The 23,047-nt window shown below is 39.9% G+C and overlaps 1 protein-coding gene across 1 annotated transcript in view; it reads right to left on the bottom strand.

Annotated features, from left to right (window-relative positions):
* neto1 (neuropilin and tolloid like 1) overlaps positions 1-23,047 on the bottom strand; it is a 264,701-nt gene that overhangs the window by 11,817 nt on the left and 229,837 nt on the right. Inside the window, exons 8-9 of the mRNA XM_033018870.1 lie at positions 18,488-18,601; positions 9,830-10,388 (exon numbers count right to left, since the gene is read on the bottom strand). Coding sequence (XP_032874761.1) covers positions 9,830-10,388; positions 18,488-18,601 — 673 coding nt within the window. The remainder of the gene's footprint in view (positions 1-9,829; positions 10,389-18,487; positions 18,602-23,047) is intronic.

Here is a 23,047-nt window from a genome sequence, read left to right as displayed (position 1 = left end):
CACCGGAAATTGGAGGAACAGCACCTCATATTCCGCTTGGGGAGCCTGCATCCGGATGGCATGAACATTGAATTCTCCCAATTTTGTTAGCCCTTGCTGTCTCCTCCCCTTCCTTAGCCCTCGAGCTGTCTCCTCCCATCCCCCAGCCCTCGGGCTCCTCCTCCTCCTTTTTCCTTCCTTCTCCCCACCACCCGCTATCAGTCTGAAGAAGGGTTTTGGCCCGAAACGTTACCTATTTCCTTCGCTCCATAGATGCTGCTGCACCCGCTGAGTTTTTGTGTACCTGCCATGGAAGCTGTCAGCTTACCAATCATCTACTGCACCATACTTGACTTTGGAAGTGATTGGTTCCAATCTCCATGGAAAAGTTACAACTATATTACCCCTAAGCTTCTTAATATCTCAAATTGGTTTTCAAGCAATCTATGCAAAGCATCATTGTGTGCATTGCCATCATTCTTTGACTATGAGTTGTCTCCGTGTGCTTTTCTCTGAGTGCTCTCGATCAGGAATTGTATTGCTCTCTAGGTTCTTGGCACACAAGCCAGTCTTTGGCCCTCATGTGGTGACAATCTCCTTGTCCCTGCTGATTTATCCTGTGCACAATCCACCTCTAAACTGGTCCCTAGAATCCACAACATGGCAGGATCTAAAATAATATAGTAAGAAATGTTCCAGAGCATGGTCATGGGGCAGGAACAGAAAATGTATGAGCTTGGCTGAAAGACCTGAAGGATTTCAAACAAATGAGATTGTGGTTTAGAGAGAGATGGGCTATGAAAGAGGATAAACCACTGGGTGGCGCCGTCAGCGATGGCAGCCTCGCCAACGGTCTATCTGTCTTTTCATTATTTTTGTTAGTTTTAGTGTGTTTTCGTGTGCTATGTGTTAAAGTTCTCTGGTTTGTTTTATGTGGGGGGTGGGGGAGGGCGGTCTGGGGAAACTTTTTATAATCTCTTACGTTGCCGGAGTTTCGATTGATTTCCGGATCGTATCTCCGATCACTCTGCGGCCTAACATCACGGAGCTGGAGGCCTTGCTTGAGACTGACTTTGAGCCTCATGGGGCTGTGGACTTACCATCGGAGCCTGCGATCCCTTGCCTGGTATCGACATTCCAACCGCGGCCTGCGAATTTAACATCGAGGAGCTCGCAGTCTCAGGCAGAGACTGATGTCGGGAAGCTTCAAGGTTTGACTAGCCCCCGACCCGGTTTCCGATCACCTGGCATGGGGGAGCTGAGATCCCCCGATGCAGGAGTTTGATCGCCCCAACGCAGAGGGCCCGACGGCCAACTATGGGATCCAAGATTGTACCATCCTCGGAAGGCTCGAGGAATCCGAGAACAAAGAAGGGAAGAAGCTTGAAAAAAAAATTTCCATCACAGTGAGGAATGTGGAGGAGTCACTGTGGTGGATGTTTATGTTAAAATGTATTTTATGTGTTTTATTGCTTTTTATTTGTATGACTGTATGGCAAATCAAATTCCTCGTATGTTGCAACACATAGTTGGCTATTAAAGTATGATTTTGATTAATATGATTATGATTATGATATTGGATAGGAGCATCAGTCTCAGAGAACTCTGATTCAATCATAATTTCTGTGTCAGATGGGCACGTGACCCCGAGCACCCTCTCCTCCAAATGACTGAGACCTTGGACATAGAAAAGGCCAATACTCAGTAATACTCAGTAGCTCATGTTTAGGAGCAACTTTCTCCTACACGGGAGTATAAAGAGTGAGAGTATGTATATAAGTATTTATTTAACTATATATGAGGTGTAAGATGTGCGGGTGATCACTGGACCAATTGTAAGTATGTGGCTGGTAAATGGCATTTGATACTGTTGGTATTGGCTTCGATCTCACAAATTTCCAATTGAGAGCATTCAAAAACGATAAGGAGACAGCCCATTGTCAAAGAATGATGGAAATGCATATAATGGAAACATTAGGTATTGGATCTGAAGGCATAGCTGCAAATACTGATCTCCTTGGACAACTGCTCCAATTGGCCTTCCTGATGGGTCCTAACTCCTAACCCTTCAGTTCCCTATCAACCACTCAGATATCGAGGACTGCAGGATATGCAACTTTGTATAGAAAGCACCAGATGTCAGCATCAAATCCAGGACACTGCAGCTGTAAGGCAGTGTTACCTACTGAATCTCTGTGTCACTGTTCTTGACTGAGGGATACAATTTACACATTCTTCTATCTTATTGATTCCTTTTGAAGAGATTGATATTTGACCTAGCATTATCTATAACCTGCCTCTTGCTAAATTGTATAATCTGACTCAGTTCTGACTTTGCCATGAACCACACTTCATTCTCAACCTGGGCCTTGTCCTAACCTTGTCTAGAACTTAATCTAATGTCCCAATCTGACCCCCAAATTTTTAAGAGGACTTGACACAGGCCCAGATGGTCCTCTCGCTCCTCCCTAGCTTGTCTCTATGCATTTCCTTTAGTGAAAATATAAAACAAAAGCACAGGCCTCGGATTAGAGGTATAGAGGACCTGTGAAAATAATAAGATATTTTAGATCACCAAGTTAAACAATTATGGTTGCCAAGGCTTCCTAGATTGCTTAGATTTCCTAAATTGTCTTTCTTTTTCCTTTCCATCTACTTTGTGGTCATTTTCCTCAGATAATGCCAATAATCGTCTTCTATACTGAATATTTTGAAGCTACGTTAGGTTATTCTATAAATGAAAGCATTGTTTCAGCACCAACAGTCCACTCAACCGAAGCTTGGCATGGCATTCATTATATCCATGAAGTCTCAACAGATCACTTACCCACCCTTAAATATTCTTTAGTTTGGCAAGTTGGCTCAAATAAATCTGTCACATTGGACTTTTGCTGAAGGAAACTATGAATATTTCCAAAATGCCTCGCATTGACTTGCATGACTTGCTGTATTAAGTCACGTGAGCAAAATCCGATAATTCATAGCAGTTGAAATCAACTCTCAAATTGAGAAATTCTCTCTCCTTTTACCAATCGCCAACAACCCCGCATTTAAACAATCTACTTAAGATAAGGCGTTTGCACGATGGGAAAACTTAGGAATTAAAGCGCTGGGAGATCTTTATGAGAAGGGGATCTTCCTCTCGTTTCAAGAATTACAGGTGAAATATCATTTGAAAGCTAGTAATTTTTTTAGATATCTTCAAATCCAAGACTATGTGAAAACACACACGCAAGACTGTCATTCTATGGGCCCAGATATATTAGACGAATGCATGAATAGAAAGGCGGATACAAGTAAGTTAATATCCTATATTTACAATACCCTTTTAACTGCACATATCCCACCTTCTGAAATGATTAGGCGAGCATGGGAAGATGAATTGGGTTTATCAATTTCAAAGGATAGTTGGGAGGAAAGCCTCTTAAACATACATTACTGCTCTCTTAATGTTGGGCATTCCCTGATACAATTTAAAATACTGTACAGACTTTATTACTCAAAGTCTAAATTGAACAAGATCTTCCCAAATGTCTCTCCTTTTTGTGATAAATGTCTCCTTCAAGAAGCAACTATAACCCATTCTTTTGCTTCCTGCACAAAGTTACAAAACTTCTGGAGGGGAATTTTTGATACCTTTTCCAAAATACTTAAAACTAAATTGGACCCAGATATAAAACTGATCATATTAGGTATGTCAGAGGCCTGTTCTAAGCTAACGATATTTCAAAGACGTTTCCTCAACTATGGCCTAATAATGGCGAAAAAATTAACACTTATATTTTGGTAACAGACAACAGTCCCCACAGTGAAGATGTGGATTACAGATATGTCCGAGACACTACACTTGGAAAACATTAGGCTTCTCTTGGCGGAAAAACCAGATCAATTTCTTTAGACATGGACACCCTTTACTGAATGTTTACAACAATAGTATGGTGAAACACAAATTTAAATTCAAATCCGATGCTACGTTGGGTGAGGGGGGGGGGGGGAGGCAAGGTATATCTCCATCTTTTCTTATTCCTCTTTCTCTCTGCTGCACTGTTTGGTAGTTTAGGGGACTTTCTCTTGTACTTGTCTCGAACGCCAAGCTCCAAAAGGGAAGAGCTGGCATCAAGTCAATGTTTCAGGGCGACAAATGGCGTGAAGGTACACAGCAGGTTCTCAACTGTGTGCCTGAATGAGTTCTCCAATATGGTACATGGCACAATTTGACCCACAAATTTGTGTACACAATGCATTTTGTTTAAAATTCTAAGAGCACTTTCATCACCCCATAAATTGGCACAAACAATCCCAAATTCTCACCGTAAATTTACATTGCCCTCTGTTGGGAGAAATGTGTCCCATACCATTTTTGTTCTCATGTAATGCAGAGTATTCCTCAATAACATGCACGGATCCCTGTTGAACACCACAGAAAGATCTTTTTCCTGGTTAACTTTCTGAGGTTGTGTCCCATAGCATAATTGATTAGAATGTAGATTCTGATGGTTTATCTATCAGAAGATGGCATCTTGCCAAATTCCTAGCATATTTAGCCATTCTTAGAATTCATATGCCAGCTAATCTTGATTATATTATTACCAGAAAACTCTACTCAATCTCATTGCTTAACCCCACCATAAAACAAAGATAATGCACAATAAAATGGAGATTTGTCTTAACAATTGGGAAGTTCATCGGTCAAAAGCATGTATTCACCCATACACAATGCTTTGTGCAATAAATTTAGACAAAAGTAGATATTCATATAAATGCATGCAAAAAAAGGTTTACATTATTTGTTGTACTATCATTTCATACTGTAAAAACATTGTATTATCATTTGCCTTGATTAATAAAAATACAACTTTATGCATCTGTCAAAAGAAATGGCTGTAATTACAGTGAGATGCTCAGTATACAGCACAGTGTAATTTGTACCTATAGATAAAAACATGTTCAACAAATATGTGACAATTCTATATCTTATCCACAAACATTTTGCAACAACCTTTTTTTTCAGGAATTTACTGTGTTCATCTTGTTTTTCACTGTTTAATTTAATACTGGCAAAAGTAATGATCCTGACAAATTAATTATTATTTGTAAATTTTGAAACATATCTCAATTTCACTTCACTCATTTATTTCTGGCATGTGATCCATTAAGACAGCAACAGTATGGAAGTGGAAGGCTAAAGTATGGGTAGGGATACAGTTACAAAAATATGTTATTTCTAAGTTGTGAATACCTCCATAGTTTTCAATTTTCCCTGAAAAATACATTAAGATCCCTTTATAATTAAATGTGTCCTATTGGAAGAATTATCTTTAGAATCTCAGGTGTAACAAATAATCCAGGTTATCAATTTCCTAACATATGCTACAATAAAACAATTATTGCATATTATGTATTAACCACATAAAAAATATTAAGTAACATAAAATAAATTAGACACTACTTCATCGTTCCCTGTCACAGCATATTTGAGAAATTTTGCAAATATCTTCTTTGAAAATCAAACTTTTCAAATGCAAGTATCAGTTAACAGGCAAACATTTAAAAGAAGCTGACTAGATTCTGAACTCATATTATTTAAATGATTGTAATTGCGATGAAACAAAAGAGATAAAACACCCAGATTCTACGGACATATTCTTCGGACATATTGTGTTACTAATGTTGAGTTTTTTGGAGTTACTCCCCAGTGCTGAGTTACTGCGTTCCGGATCCGCATCTTCCTTCATTGCACTTCACCTTCAGCCAACACATAAATACATATCTGTACCATCCTGGATCCGACTGCAGCTTATGTAAAAGGCTACACCAAGACTGGTCTTTACAGCATTATTGCACACCACTTTTGGTTGAGGAAACAGGCGATAAATAGATGTCCAAGAGACTCATGCTGGCGTGTGACCAAGGTCCACAATTTCAAAATTCTTTGATGCATGTTCAAAATCATCCAGCAGCACATTATTCCCAAGCAGTCTATATAATGAAAATAATTTAGATGTAACACAATGAATCGGTATGATAAATACACAATGTACAATTAATGGAAATAGCCTTGACTAAAGTAGTACTACAAACGTAGTCAAGTAAATCTTTATCTTCGCTGCCTGGAGCATGTCTCCCACAAATCATTAGTTCTACCCTAATATTAATTACATGAAAATCCTGTAGGTGTTGTAATACATTGGCTACCTAGTCTGTCTAAGTTCTTCAGTGTAATGAAAAAACCTGTGTGAATACAGGGGAATAAAGGGGAAATCTTTTAGGACTGAGATGAGAAAATCATTTTTTACACAGAGAGTGGTGAATCTCTGGAATTCTCTGCCACAGGATGTAGTTGAGGCCAGTTCATTGGCTATATTTAAGAGGGAGTTAGATGTGGCCCTTGTGGCTAAAGGGATCAGGGGGTATGGAGAGAAGGCAGGTACAGGATACTGAGTTGGATGATCAGCCATGATCATATTGAATGGCGGTGCAGGCTCGAAGGGCCGAATGGCCTAGTCCTGCACCTATTTTCTATGTTTCTATGAATGTCTTTTTGAATAAATGAGAAGGTAATTATTTTCAAAAAAATCAAATCACCTTAATATCTAGGTAATTTCATTGCATGAAATACATACCAATAGTTCTGAGAGTCATAACTGAAACACTTCATGATGTGTACATTATTCAGCAGATAAAGTTATAGGGCTAGCGAGATGGATCTTTAAACTATTAAAGTTTCTTAATTTAAAGTCTGAGTTAATAAATTGCTGGAAATATGTTTAAATCACTGTCCAGCGCATGGCACCAGCGGTCCAGGCCAATTCCTGACAGGGCAGGTTGTCCCTTCATGTGTGGATATAGCAATTATACCTGTATTCTTTGTACTTTGGAAGTATGAGGAGTGCCCTTACTGAACCGTGTAAGGTCTTGAGAGTAGGTAATTGGGTTCTTGTTGAGATGGTGGAAGAATCTCAAAGTCACAAAATTTGTCATCAAACATTAAGGTACAACTTTTCAGAGAAGATGGTATTCTTTACCCGATAGGCTACAGAGGCTGGATATTGAGGGATATATGAAGAAAAATAGTTAAATTTTCAAAAGATTGGGGATTTGAGATCTGTGGGCCAGAATGAAGGCATAAAACAGAAGATGAGACCTTATTAAAGATCACCCACAATCATATTCAACATTAGGATAGGCTTCAAGAGCAGAGTGGCCTATTTCTCCTGTTTTCTTAAGTTCTCATGTCTATTTTCTTAATTGTGTAACATCTGCTAACAACATGGCTGGAGATGGGCAACAATATGTGGTTGTAGTTCCCTTGTGGTGCAGGAGTACTACTTTTTCATTCCGCAAGGCATTGTTCATACTTTTAAACATGTTACAAATAATACAAATAATGATTTGTTTCTTTAACATGGACCTTAGTTAATCAGGTAATATTTTACAGTCACAGTTCAGCTTTAGAAATAGCCCTTTTTATTAGGCCAAATACTGGTGGTTGCATTGTAGATGGTTTAAAATAGCAATGGTTCAAAAGAAGTTCTGTACCATCTTCAGATCTTTTTTTAAGCTGAAATCTTCAGTATTTTCTGTAGCTCAATAGTGTGTCAGTTAGGGAAAATCTACACTAATTGTCATGTCCATAAAAAAAGTTAAAAAGCCAAACGTTTGCATTTTTTACACATAGCAGACATTGAAAATATTCCTCATGATAATTAAATAAATGGCAAGACTAATGTTGTAGCCCTGAGCTTACAATCTAGCAAAAGATTTAGCAAGGAAATTTCAAACAAACAAGTATAAGTATTTCTACTTTAAAATACAGGAGCACATTTTGCAGTGAGCTAACAACAACACTGAGGTTAGTAATATATTTCTCATCTGTTCTGCATCAGCTCAGGATCTCAAAAGAACCTAATGTTGAAACATATATTATGGATAACACATAATGGAAACATAAATGAACAGGGTCATCACCTTCTATGGAGCCAAATTTATGCTTTCTAGCTACAATGGTTTGAGATCCAACTTGAACTGGCAATTCAATTCATATAGATATTTGCGCTTGTTCACTGCTATGAAACATACGATACAAGAACGGTTGTACATAATACTCTGCTTCTGAAAGTCAATTACATTGACATCAATGGTAATCATTTTGAAGTGGAATGCACTGCAATGCAAGTGGAAAGCAAAACCATATGCTTAGTGCATACTACTGAGAATGAATGTCTACCTGAAATTTTAAATACCTTGTGAATTTCTTTGCAAATTTTTTCTACTTTCAGTACACAATAAAATACATATGATTATTCACAGATTGCAAAAGAGAGTAGAAACCATCCTTTATATGGATATATATAAAGGATATTTATAGACATTTATATCTTTGCTCAGGTATATTTTTCATGCATAAAGCTATTTCTACGCTGTCAGTTGCATCAACATGGATAATTTGGCTTGGCAAGTGACAATTATATGTTGCAAAGCTCATATATTCTTTCAAGTTGAATATTGGATAAGCTTAACTGCTGGTGAACTGTTGGTAATATAATATAAAATTTAAAATTTAAAGCAAGGCTCTCTGTCATAAACATTTTACATTTATCAAACCGATATGTTATTTCACTTTAAGAAAAGATGCTTCAAACCTAATCTAAACCCCTACCATTCAAAATCCCTAGTGAAATATGCAAGGTGCAGTAAACAATACAAATAGTATCTCTTATTAGACAATCAGAATTATTGATTTGTGCATTGTTCTTGTTCTATGCTGTTAAAAGGTATATCCTAGCCTAATTGGCTATTAAATGTGTTTGAACATTTATATACACCAAGTATAAATATATATAATTGTGTATATATTATAAATATTTCAAGTAGCTTATAAGATAAGCAAAAGAATGGCTGGTGATACCATCACTGTTAATATTTAAAAACAACTTTGGCCTTATAACAAAATAATTAAAAAGTAGCCTAATGTTTTTTTCTTTAAAACACTAGCACTGTCTATCTCTTGGGTCTTTTCGTGCACTGAGATATATGAAAACTGGGTATAAATATTAAGCTCAAAAGCCAAGTGGCAAGTTCCCATCCCATTATCATGTGTTTTGCATGCATTCCTGCCAGCAGAATTATTTACACAACAAAATTATTTTTTTGGTTTTGATAGTTACTCCACTACAACATTGATATATTTCCTTACATAGTGGAATCCTCCTAAGCATGCTGTTATTGGTATTAACAGACACAAATGTTTGCATGTTTGTAATATTTATCACATGGGGGACATTTTGCCGATTCTTTACTTGTAGGTACCAATTTTTGCTGGAGTTTGGATTATGCAACTAATAATCACATTTAGTTACATCTCTGAACAAGCCATTCTGTGTGCCTGTAAAGGGACAGTCTGCTGGTGAATTGAGCACATGGGTAATGATGGCCATTGCTATTGAGTGCATCAATAATCGTGTTCAATATCTACAGTCAAACTTTCCCTAGCTATTCAATGGAGTTCACTGAATGCATTTTCCCCTTTCTTAGGGTGGAGGCTTATGGTGGTCAAATAAGATAGAAATAAGAAAACTGATCTGAATGTCTCTCAAACAAATTGGGATTTTGTTTATCTCTTGCCTTATTAGGGAAGTTAGTTATTCATGAGAAGATTTTTTTTTCTTCCCTTTCTGGTTAGGATCGCTGCTAACAAAACTTCCTAACTGTGCATATTTGTAATTTAATCAAATAGGAAAAGGGGGCTAAAACAGAAAAAAAAAAAAGGCTGGATTTGGTAGGATGATTAAGATAGACAGTGGAATCCTTGTTTATGATTAGTCTTTATCAAAAATCTATTGATACTGACCGCTGCATAGCCTTATCATTTCTGGACAGCCTGTGACTTGTAGTCGGGACTTCTTCGATCTCATCAATATCACAAGCATCCGCTGCGTCCTGTGAGTAGCTGTGCTTCATGACCAGGATATTCCGTCGACTTAATGACTGCACGCTGGGCTTCACTGGCTGTGGTTGTATTTCTGAGAGGATGGTGGCATCACGGGTGCTGAGGTTACTACGGCTGCCTTTAATGCTGGATATCTGAGATCCACAGTGATGGTCATGAATGCATTTAGAAGACGATCGCCTCAGTTTATGGTAGTTCTCAAAGTCGTCTACAATGTCCCCTAGATCAGCTGCAGCCCCCTTTCCTTTTAGTGAACAGAGTTCATAGTGTGTGGGCTCAAAAACCTCCTGAAAAACTGTTTGGTCAAAGTCTGGTTTTCTTTGGATGAATTTTTTGCGCGGCTGTTTGATCTGAACTATAACAGAGATAACAATGAGAATAATCACAATGAAAGATGTGATCCCGATTATGGTCCCACTGGTGTTGGTAAGCTGGTCCAGAAGGTTAGCCTTTCTTTTCTCTGTATGAAAGAAATAAAAGTGACATTATTTCAATTTTTACTTCAGAAGTCAATAGAAAATCTAGACCTCAAGTTGCAATATTCTTTTGAGCATAGCATAACCTTATAATGATATACACCAACTATTACAACTCACCTGTACTCAACTGTAATGCTTCAATGTCACTTCACAGAAATTATTTATTATTCAATGCGCCACAATGTTACATTTCATGGTTATTAACTGAATTCCATGAGGTCAACTTTTGAGGGCGGCACAGTGGTGCAGCGGTAGAGCTGTAGCCTTATGCCCCTGTCCCACTTAGGAAACTTGAACGGAAACCTCTGGAGACTTTGCGCCCCACCCAAGGTTTCCGTGAGGTTCCCGGAGGTTGCAGGTGGTTGCCGGAGGTTGCAGGTAGTGGAAGCAGGTAGGGAGACTGACAAAAACCTTCAGGAACCACACAGAAACCTTGGGCGGGGCGCAAAGTTTCCGTTCAGGTTTCCTAAGTGGGACAGGAGCATTATAGTGCCAGAGACCTGGGTTCAATCCTGACTAGGTAGACAAAAGTACTGGAGAAACTCAGCGGGTGCGGCAGCATCTATGGAGCGAAGGATATAGGCAACGTTTCGGGCCGAAACCCTTCTTCAGGCCCTGCGTTTCTCCAGCACTTTTGTCTACCTTCGATTTTCCAGCATCTGCAGTTCCTTCTTAAACATTCAATCCTGACTTTGTTTGTTGTCTGCATGGAGTTTGCACATTTTCCCTATGTCCATGTAGGTTTTCTCCGGGTGCTCCGGTTTCCTCCCACACTCTAAAGACGTGCAGGTTTGTAGGTTATTTGTCTTTGGTAAAATTGTAAATTGTCCCTAATGTGTGTAGGATAGTGCTAGTGTACGGAATGTTGGCTGAATGTTGTGGACACAATGGACCAAAGTGCCTGATTCCACGCTGTTTCTCCAAAGTCTGAAGACTTAACTTGGCCTTCGGACCCGGAATGCTCAAAATGGCTGCATGTCAAATTAAGGAAATGGATTGAGTGGTGGATCTGAGCATGTATCCTCATTTCCTTCTATGTGTCAGCTTTATAAACAGTCATGTGTGTTAAAATTAATGCAGCCGAGGATGCCATATCTTTCACATCTACACTTTGGCATTCTTAGGCAAAGTTACACTCTGATATTCAGAGCTTTTTTTTCTTTAATCTGGATCTTAAGCTCTTTATGGAGTCCAGTTCCATCAATCCCCTAGGACTAACGATGGGAAATCAGACAGAAAACCTAGCTCGTGAAAAGACCAGGACATGCTGGTTATGTTAGTAGTTCTTATATCTCAGGTTGATTCTATAACGGTGGAAAAGAAACTCCAGTTATATTTTCATGAAGCATTCGTTGGGCGTTGTAGTTGTAGTTCTAGTAAGAAGACTTTCACTTTGTAAATTATGCCATTGATTTGTAAATTTTCCATTGAAACATATAGTTAGGTACAGAAAGTCACAACATGTGTAAAGTGACAGTAGTCTTGATAATTAGACCACTGTTTAAAACTTCAAGCATCTTGCTACAAACCCCTAGTTAATCTTCATTAGCAGTACTATGACAGTGGCAGAATGAAAGAACTTCACTGGCCTCTGTAAAAATTGTCCACAATGTGGATGAAAAAGTGGGATTACATGGAACTAGTGTGACCGGATGATCGATAGTCGGCATGGACACGGTAGGCTGAATGGCCTGTTTCCATGCTGTATGCTCAGTTCAGCCTGATGAAAAGACAGTAATACCCATCTTTACAATGGAGAGGAATGGAACAAAATCTGAGTGTATGTTATGTTCCCGCTGTCTTTCCAATACAAGCAGGTGCATACAGGAGAGGTCAAGGGATGGAGAGAAGGCAGGTACAGGATACTGAGTTGGATGATCAGCCATGATCATATTGAATGGCGGTGCAGGCTCGAAGGGCCGAATGGCCTACTCCTGCACCTATTTTCTATGTTTCTATGTCAAGCCCAGCATTTATTTCCCATCCCAAATTTTGTTTGTGAAGATGAGGGACTAAACTATCTTTATTAATTAGTTACATTCTGTTTTGTTTAATCTCATAATTTTGGCTGTTTACATGTTTTATATTTTATATGTCAGAAACATTAAAAACTCTTTTTATCTTGGCAAATGTGTCAGGCAAAGTGTATGTGTTCGCTCTCTCAAAGTTCTTCAGCTTTTCTGGCAGGAATGCTTGCTCCCCTTCTGACACGCCACTCTATACCAATGCTAATACCCTCCTGCCTTCACCAATTGCAGAAGGGATTGTCATTACATTACACCTCACCGTAATTAATATATGTGGTATCTCCTCACAAGTTTCCACAGTGGGATCACCAAAGGTACCTGTATATCCTAACTATTTTTGCAGGTCAACAGTTAATCCTAGCTACAAATTGTGCCCTATTGTCGCCCTAAACACGTATTTATTTAATGTTTCATTCCTCTGTACTGTGGATGTAATGCAAAGGGTTATTTGAAGCCTAACTTACTTTCTGATGGTTAGTGTCGCAGCAGGCATGATCACTACACCCACTGCAAACAGCTGCCTTCAAGAAACGTTCAGGTAACATTTTTAATATATATTTCACGATGAAAACCACCCTCTGATTTTGCAATTCCATTTTTCATCAATTCCACTATTTTCCTGGTCTCTATATGTGTTGGCCTCTGTAAATGTGTAGGAAGTGGATGCAAAAGTGGAATAACATAGGATTAGTGTAAATGAGTGATAAACGGTCGATATAGACTTGATGGGTCGAAAAGCCTATTTCAAGTGTATACAGGTGAATATTTTATTAACTGAATCTGCATGTATCTTTTATGTTCTCACTCTCGTAATTATAATTTTCATTTCCTTTCTGAACATAACTGAACAAATTCGGATTTTAGTTTAGTTTAGAGATACGGCACGGAACAAGCCTCTTGACACATTGTGGAAATGAATATTTGGTGGGGACTCTGAATTCGCAAAACCGTACAATATATTGTTCATGTCAATAATCTATCTCAAGGGTGATCCTTTACAAATCACTTGTGAAAAATTCTGAAAACTCATCGACTCAACTATAAAGTGCTCAAACATCGAATAACAATCACACTAATCTTTTCGTGCATCCATTCTTCAAAGTTACCAGCAATTAATATTATAGTCCTAATACCTATAAATCCAACTGATGTGTTGTCTTGTAGTTTCCTTCCAAAAATGTGCAATTTGAAGTTTATTCTTTGATCAATGATTCCATAGATCAACTGGTTTAGTGTGCTGTGTTTACAGTTTTAAATTGGACATAAATCTATAATGCTAGACGTGTACCACTTAATCTGGGAAGCGAGAAAAGTAAAAGCAGGCTAGGAATACTCAGAGGTAGGATAATGCTTAGAGTACTTGAGGTTCTGTTTGGAACGTCTTCATATCTGTATCAATGTGAAACTCAATAATGTTTGTGTTCATACATTATGGTTTTAAGGGTTGTTGGTATATTTCTACGGCACAGGAGTTAATTAATTGTAGAGGCGAGGAGTGGAATCTAGGGGGAGTTAATAAGAATGTGCAGAGAATAAAATTGGATCAGATGAGTGTTGGGTAAATGGTGGTTGATGGTCAGCACAAACTCACTGGGCCGAAGGCTTTGTTTCCATGGTCTATCTTTCACAATGGAAGGCGCAAATAGTGTTGTATCATTTTTGTGGAGTTTTGCTGAATTGACAGTAAACAGTCATATCACAATGGAAAACCTTGGCACTATACCTGTTTTATGTGATGCCTGCCTGGGAAAGTGAACCAGTGGCATTATTAGTTCACAATGCTCATGGACCTGTTGGTCATTCTTGAAGCAAGAAAAATATTGTTACATAATGAAAGCAATTCTACCTGATGTCACCTTAAGTTGATATCTGCTTAACTTCTGATTGAGTCAAAAAACTTGAAGCGTTATTTAATTGGAAAGTGGAACTAGTTAGTGAATGTTGATTCTATAACTCTTAAGGCCCTGTCCCACTTTCTCGAGTTACTCACGAACTCTCCCGAGTTTTCCCCTTGAAATCGAACTCGGAGAATTACGGTAATGGCCATAATGAGGTACTCGGGGCTATTTTATTTACTCGTGGACATTTTTCAAAAAACTGTTTGACTAACTGCTCCACAATCTACCCAAGTATCATAACAAATTTCTTAGAATGATCTTGTCACTGTCTTCCGTCATCCAACTCTGCAAGTGACTTCTTATCGTCAATCTCAATTGATCTCATTATATGTAGGAAGGAACTGCAGACGCTGGTTTACACCGAAGATAGACATCAAATGCTGGAATAACTCAGCGGGACAGGCAGCATCTCTGGAGAGAAGGAATGGGTAACGTTTCGGGTCGAGACCATTCTTCAGTCTTCTTGACCCGGAACGTTACCCATTCCTTCTCTTCAGAGATGCCGCCAGTCTCACTGATTTACTCCAGCATTTTGTGTCTATCTTTAATCTTATCATATGCACTCTGCTCAGAATGTACGGACCCCTAATGTTTCCTTAACGCCACCTTGCGTATAAATTCCCACACACATCTTGAGGGCCACTCCCTTGACTTTGCATGTCATGAGGCCTTTTGTTTTAATCATGTCCCTCACAGGTAAATTACTTTCATGGTTTGTTTGCCATCATTTTGTGTTGGTCCCTCCATAGTCAATGTGAGATGCTTCAATGTGGTTTGGATAGGGACGATTGGACATAGAAGGAGGTATGACCAGAACACATTTTGAGGGCAATAACTCTCATAAAAAAGTAGTCTAGGTCCAATGCATCAGAGCTATGCCACTTTAAACAGATTAGTTCTTAAAGGTACCCTACTCATTTATGCAGACCAGGCAGCATTGAAAATAAATGAAAATCAATCAAACAAGTAAACTATTTAAATATAGGCAGTTGTACAATTGATTAACAAGTTAAAGATAGACACAAAATGCCGGAGTATCTCAGCGGGACGAGCAGCATCTCTGGAGAAAAGGAATGGGTGACGTTTCGGGTCAAGACCCTTCTTCAGACTGATTAACAAGTTTCATATCTTGCCTGCAGCTATAAATTCAAAAAAATATATATTTACTCAGTCTTTGGTCTCATTTTCCACTGAACCTGTCACTGCCATCAGCACATGACGTATTGGAATTGACCTCTCCAGCACTAATAATTCCACTGGATCACTTTCCCGGTCTGGCCTCATGTACGTCTAATTTATTGCATAGGTTTTCGATCTGACATGATTGTTTACATTCTTTTCTATCTCATTCTGTCTACAATGGACTGGGCTGACGTTAGTTAATCTTTCAGAGGATTTTCAGAGCCTCAGGACTGTCTCCACTTTACACAATTCTCCTCCCTCAAAGCATTCAATTCAATCTGTATTAGGTTCAGCCTATGCAGAAGTATGAACATTTGAACTTGTTTTTGCCTTCCATCACAGTGAGGAATGTGGAGGAGTTTATGTTAAAATGTATTTTGTGTGTTCCGTTGCTTTTTATTTGTGTGATTGACTCAGCAAATGAAATTCCTTGTATGTTGTAAAACATACTTGACTAATAAAGTATTATTGTGATTGTGAGAATGTCGATACTGAGTCTATCCTCAGAACCTTGCCATTGCATTATCTGTACCCACAATGACCTAATACATTTATCTGTCTTTGCTGAAAAGCATAATGGCACAAAGGTTCCTCTCGAGATGAGCCACTGAATACTGAGCTGAATAAGTTCTTACTTATCTTCAACAGATTCTCCCTTTGTTCAAATCTTCAAAATCCCCATTTGATCCTCAATGATAGTGGCATTGTTGTGCATACCTGATTCTCATCCTACAGTAATCAGAACTACCCATCATTCTGATACCTCACGAGTGATCGCAGTGGCTGCAGGTAATAAATACACCCAAGCCTGAACATTGCAATAATAAGGTGATTTGTGGTTATAATAGTGACATAAATCTTTCCACATATTAGAAGATGATAGTTTTACCAGAACAGAAACTGATCCTTCCTCAATACGAAGTGATGAACTTGATAAACTGGTGGATGAGGTGGAGAGGACTAGAGACAATCTTTGTCATTCCCTATCTCTTCTAATATATAAACTGCATATCCTTAAAGTATTCATTGTCTGCATTCTTCCAGACCATTTCCCTGTCTCCTGATATTCAGCTCCTTACCTTTCCTCTCTCTACCTTTGTGCTTTGGACTAGCTCAGAGCTCTGATGTGGCACTACATAAGCCATACAAAACAGGTATGCATCGAGCACACACACCAGTTCAAATAGTGACGATGCAGTTTTTGGAAGTTAGCTTACAAATGAATCCTTGCCGGTGGGCATTTGGGCTGCAAGCAGGACAGTTAGAAAGAGACTTCCAAATTCTACTCTCCTGTAAGCTAATGCCTACACAGTAAGGCCCAGTTGAAAAATCCAATATGGCTGCCTCCACAACAAGATTGAAGTGTATGGACTGTAAATTGCTGCACGGAATTAGATACTGCGACTTGTAAACAACTGATATTAAAACAATATTATATGAGGATCGATATTACTATCTCTGCAATTTGCCTTCTTCCGTTATACACTCTAGATGGATGTAATGCTACATTGTTGAGTGGCATCAGCCACATTAAAAATGCACCTCGGCAATTTGCATTCAAAACAGGAAGCAAACTAACATCACAAGGCACCAAGAAAACCATAGACATTATGTAGACATTATGACCATACTTTACTGGACATTGTAATGGCGTGCAGGTGGACGGACAGAGTATTTAGTTGGGTAAGTGGTTGGGGGCTGGGGGTGCAAGGTAATGGTGAAGTGCTAGATGGTTGGGAAATGTTACAGGTACAAGAGGATTCTCAGTGTCTGGTAGGACCTACCCATATGTTATTGTTGATAATGGGACAGACATACCAATCAAATCTATAAATACAAGCATCTAATGATATAATGTTTAGCCTCTGCTGTGTAAGACCAAAATAAATGTGGATCAGAGTGATTTACAGGTTAGTGATGTGTACATTCATTTTATCGATGCCTTAGACATCTACAGTACAAGTCCTTCAAAACAGAAAACAATGCAAGATTTGGTACGTCACAATTAAAGTTTTCAATAGACAATAGACAATAGACAATAGGTGCAGGAGAAGGCCATTCGGCCCCTCGAGCCAGCACCGCAATTCAATGTGATCATGGCTGATCATCCCCAATCAGCACCCCGTTCCTGCCTTCTCCCCATATCCCCTGACTCCGCTATTTTAAGAGCCCTATCTAGCTCGCTCTTGAAAGCATCCAGAGAAGCCGCCTCCACTGCCCTCTAAGGCAGAGAATTCCACAGACTCACCACTCTCTGTGAGAAAAAGTGTTTCCTCGTCTCCGTTCTAAATGGCTTACTCCTTATTCTTAAACTGTGGCCCCTGGTTCTGGACTCCCCCAACATCGGGAACATGTTTCCTGCCTCTAGCGTGTCCAAACCCTTAACAATCTTATATGTTTCAATGAGATCACCTCTCATCCTTCTAAACTCCATAGTGTACAAGCCCAGCTGCTCCATTCTCTCAGCATATGACAGTCCCGCCATCCCGGGAATTAACCTTGTAAACCTACGCTGCACCCCCTTAATAGCAAGAATATCCTTCCTCAAATTAGGGGACCAAAACTACACCCAATACTCCAGGTGTGGTCTCATTAGGGCTCTGTACAACTGCAGAAGGACCTCTTTGCTCCTATATTCGATTCCTCTTGTTATAAAGGCCAAAATGCCATTTGCTTTCTTCACTGCCTGCTGAAACTGCATGCTTACTTTCATAAACTGATGTACAAGGACCCCCAGATCCCGTTGTACTTCCCATTTTCCCAAAAAGTTTAAAAGTCAGCTAATTTCCCAGCTTTTCAGTACTACTTGATTGATATAATGTTGGAGCTTGCAACTTTCCGATGGCATTGTTTCAAAAGACCTGCCCTAAAAATTATATATAGCCACTTGAAATGTGATCAAGTTGAAAAGAAAACACATTATCTATCTTAGTTGGCCAAAATCTGCATGAAGAAAAGGGAAAAGGCAATTACCTTTACAGTGATTTTCATCCCAGGGATACACACAGTTTTGCACACCATTGCAGACCAAGGTGTCATTAATACACATGTTGCTGTGGCAGAAGAAAGCGCTAGCTTCACAGGGGGCTGCAATAGAAATGGTGATAGACAATGGTAAATAAAAAAGTCATACATAGGCAGAGAAACATGACAGATATGCTGGTTGATAAATATTATAATTTTAGCTTGCCGTTAAATGCGGATTCAGGGACAATACAAAAACAGGCAGTTAATATGGACAGTGGGTCTCCCGTGGACACCAAGCCACCAAATGGAGCTGATCAGCCTCAATAGTCTTTCAGGTAGTGATGGGACAGATGTTGCAAAGGAAACCAAGAATTTCACACAATGTTGATGAACCATGGAATAATAGAATTATTAAAGCACAGAAGGAGGCCATTCAGACAAAAGTGTTCATGCTGGCTCTTCACCAGTTCCACACAAATTTGCCCTGCACATATATTCTTACCATATATTTATCCAGTGCTATTTTGAAGACCACAATGGAATCTGTCTCTGTCATATCTGCAGGCTTTGCGTTCTCATTTATACCTGTGACCTTTCCACTGGTGGAGACAGCTTCCCTTGTCTACTGTTTATTGTTATATACTTCTATCAAATCTTCCCTCAGCCACCTAATTTCTGATGATCCCTGACCCTTCAAACGATCGCTGCGACTGCCGCCTCACGTCCCAAAAAACATTCTTGCAAACTTTTCTGAACTTCACCGAAACCTTAACATCCTTCATATAACGAGTCAACCAGAATACAACACAATGTTCCAGTAGAGACTGGACCAAAGTGTGATGGAGGTTCAGCATGACTTCACTGCTTTTGCAAAAATTATGGAAAGTAGCAAGGGAAATTAAAAAGCCAATCCTTTATTTTCATTTGCCCCTTTTTGTTCTTCAACCAATGTACTTAATCTTACATTTCTATTCATTCCAAATAGTCTGTTTTTATCCTGTTGGAATTTATCATTATCCTCTACATCTACACAGTTCATTGTATTATCAAGTTTTGTGGTGTTGGCAAATTTAGAAATTGTGAGTTATATGCCCGTGTCCAAGTTAATAATGTAGATCAATAAAAATAATGACCCAAACACCAATCTATGGGGGACAATATTTACCTTCTTCCAATTAAAAAAAAACAGTCAATCAGCATGAACTTCTATTGCCTTAACCAGCCAATCTTATATCCTTGTACTCATTTCTGTTTATGCAATGTGCATCCTTGCACAGCACCACCTTTTCGAACATCTACTGAAGGTCCATGTGCACCACAACAAGGGTGGTACAGTGGCACAGTTGGTAGAGCTGCTGTCCCAAAGCACTGGAGACTCAGGTTCGATCCTGACCTCAGATACTATCTGCGTGACATTTGCACGTTTTCCCTGACACCTCGTGGTTCCTCTGGTTGCTCCGGTTTCTTCCCACATCCCAAAGATGTGTTGGTTTTGTAGGATCATTGGCCTCTGTAAATTTCCCCATAGTGCGTAGAAAATGGATGCAAAAGTTGGCTAATCAGTGTGAACTGGTGATCCATGGTCAGCATGGACTTGGTGGGCCAATGGGCATGTTTCCATGCTGTACCTCTAAACTAAACTAAACTAAACTACACTGTAGCTACTATGTTTATACCTGCTCTCTTTTTTGAACAAGGATGTGGTATTCACCACTCTTTAGTCCTCTGGTACCGCCTCAGAATCCAAGGAGCACTGAAAATGTGTGCTACCACAATTTCCTCTCCTGCTGCAGATTTCTAGAATGCATCCGATTGGAAGCATTGCCCACATGATGACTCAGTAGTTATTGGACAAGAGCCAACCAGTCCATGAATCACCAGCTGACAATGTTTCTGCTTATGCAGCCAACCAGCCTATTCTCTACCTGACTAAAATGCTGATTGATCAATGTTTGAAAAAATGGCTAGCCTTTGTGTAGCCTGGAAAAGCATTTGAAGGGAAAGATAAGAGGGTGGAAGGGGCGGCATGTGTCACAAGGTCAGAAGAGATGGTTTGAGGTGGGAGATCCTGTGAGAGTGCCCTGGTCACCACATCATGGCGGGATTATCAAGATAGAGCCATAGCAAGTTCTGGGAGTCATGAGCCATATGGTGAAGATTTCAAAGAAATTGTTTAGTGCCCACTCCAGATGTCCAGCAGGATGTGATCTAACACAGGAGTTGCAGATGAACATGGATCTGAGTTGCAACATGAGGTCCATGATAAAGGTGTCACTGGACAGCATGTGAGTCTGGAGTCACCGGAGAGCTAAATCCGAGTGGATGGCACGCAGTCTGCAGGAGGAAGGGATCTGCCAAAAGTCAGGGCCTCTCGGGAGCAAAAACCTCAGGACTCACAAGGTGCTTGTCATATGAGGAGGCCAACTTTTGATAATGTACTAGCCACAGTTACTGAGCGTTACTGCCTTACAATAAAGAGTATTCTATTGATAGTTTAATCTCTGTAATTTGGCTAAAGACATACAGTTGGGTAATGCACTGGACCTTTAGATGGAGATTGTCCTTTGACTCTCAGAGAATCTCTCCAGGCACTCTGTATCGGGGTAATTTTGCTAAATTGCAAACAATATGGATGTGAAGGTCTGATTTCACAGCACAAAGTTCCTCAATGCCCCTTGACCACCATGCGTCTTCCCCACCTTACTCAATTACCTCTAATCAACCTCTAATCTAGTAAAATCAGTACAACATACTTGAATTAATATTTTGTTCTAATCTGCACACATTGTGCTCCTTAATCTCTACACATACTTTCAACTTCCACACTCATATCCCACACACTCATTGGTAGTTATTTGCTCATAATAGCCACATAAATCAAACATTTCACACAACAATTATAAAACAATTCTCTCTTTTTAATGGAACAGACATTATATCAGAAGGAGATCCAGACATTATTAGAGCCCACTTTTATTGAAGAGATGGTGCTATAAATTATAGGAATGGGCAGAATGAAAGCCACGATGAATAGCAATCTCAAAGGATGCACAGAGCAAGATTTGTTGCACTACATCTACTGGTTCTCTTCTCCCTTACTCCATGTACCCTGGGTAACCAGCTGTCATTGTTCTCAAAACTCATTAATACTCTCTGCTCTTGGAGTAATACGGTGGTACGGCGGTGCAGCGGTAGAGTTGCTGCCTTACAGCGCTTGCAGGGCCGGAGACCCAGGTTCGATCCTGACTATGGGCGCTGTCTGTATGGAATTTGTACGTTCTCCCCTTGTCCGCGTAGTGTATTCTACAATATCTTCGGTTTCCTCCCACTCCAATGAGGTACAGGTTTGTAGGTTAATTGGCTTGGTATAAGTGTAAATTATCCATAATGTGTGGAGGATAGTATTAATGTGCGGGTCGGTGCGGACTCGATGGGCTGAAGGCCTGTTTCCGTACTGTAAAGGGCCTGTCCCACTTACGTGTCCTTGGCAAGCAAATTACGCAATCTTGTGGTCGCGTTGAAGCGCACGGGCATTGTATGGCCGCGTGGGGCCGGTCTCACTGAGAAGCGCAAAGGCTTATGTAGTTGTGCGCGACATCGCGCGGGGCACCAAAATCTTTGTAGTGAACAAAATCTTCGCGCACTAACGGCCTGTCGCGTAACTGACGGCCAAAGTGGGACAGGCCCAAGACCCTGGCGCGACGCAACGTCTCATCTCCAACAGCAGCAGAAGCAGGCAAACGGTCGCCGAGCTCGGCCTGGGGCTCACGGCCGTTGCAGTCCGGATCCGCCCCCACTTCTACTCCCAGAGCGGGACCAAGAAAATTGAAGATAGACATAAAATGCAGCAGTAACTCAGCGGGACCGGCAGCATCTCTGGAGAGAAGCAATGGGTGACGTTTCGGGTCAAGACCCTTCTATCAGACTGAAGAAGAGTCTCGACCCGAAACATCACCTATTGCTTCTCTCCAGAGATGCTGCCAGTCCCGCTGAGTTACTCCTGCATTTTGTGTCCATCGCCAAATGACGTCACGTGCTCCAGACGGCTGTGCGGACGTATGAAATCGCGCGCGACCTTCGCGGGACCGTCGCTCCTCAACGCGACGACGAGGTCGCATAATTAGCGTGCCAAGGACACGTAAGTGGGACAGGGGCTTTACTCTAAATTAAACTAAACCAAATTACAACCAGACCCGTGGCAAGCTACTCATAATTGTCTTTAATCTATTGCATACAGGCATTCCTTCTACACATTTTGCCAGGAGTATGCATGCATATCTTGTGTCTTGAATTGTCATAGTGCTGAAAAGACAGCTCGATTTGCCAAGGCATTACTCTATCCAAATCCTTGTACTATAGTCTGTAACCACATGATGGGGCTCTGACTACACTAATGTCAAGCATGTTCTTGCACAATTTTAAACCGTAAAGATTTTTTTGTAAACTTGTAAGTAAAATTTTTTTTGTAATAACTAAATCATCTGAATAACGAGTGAAAATTCACATTACAAAACACATTTTTTTTATATTGTCCATTTGAGGTTACAGCAGTGGTGCTACAAAGCT

This window comes from Amblyraja radiata, chromosome 4 (genome assembly GCF_010909765.2).
Source record: "Amblyraja radiata isolate CabotCenter1 chromosome 4, sAmbRad1.1.pri, whole genome shotgun sequence".
Taxonomy (NCBI): Eukaryota; Metazoa; Chordata; class Chondrichthyes; order Rajiformes; family Rajidae; genus Amblyraja; species Amblyraja radiata.
This window is presented reverse-complemented; position numbering and strand designations above follow the sequence as displayed.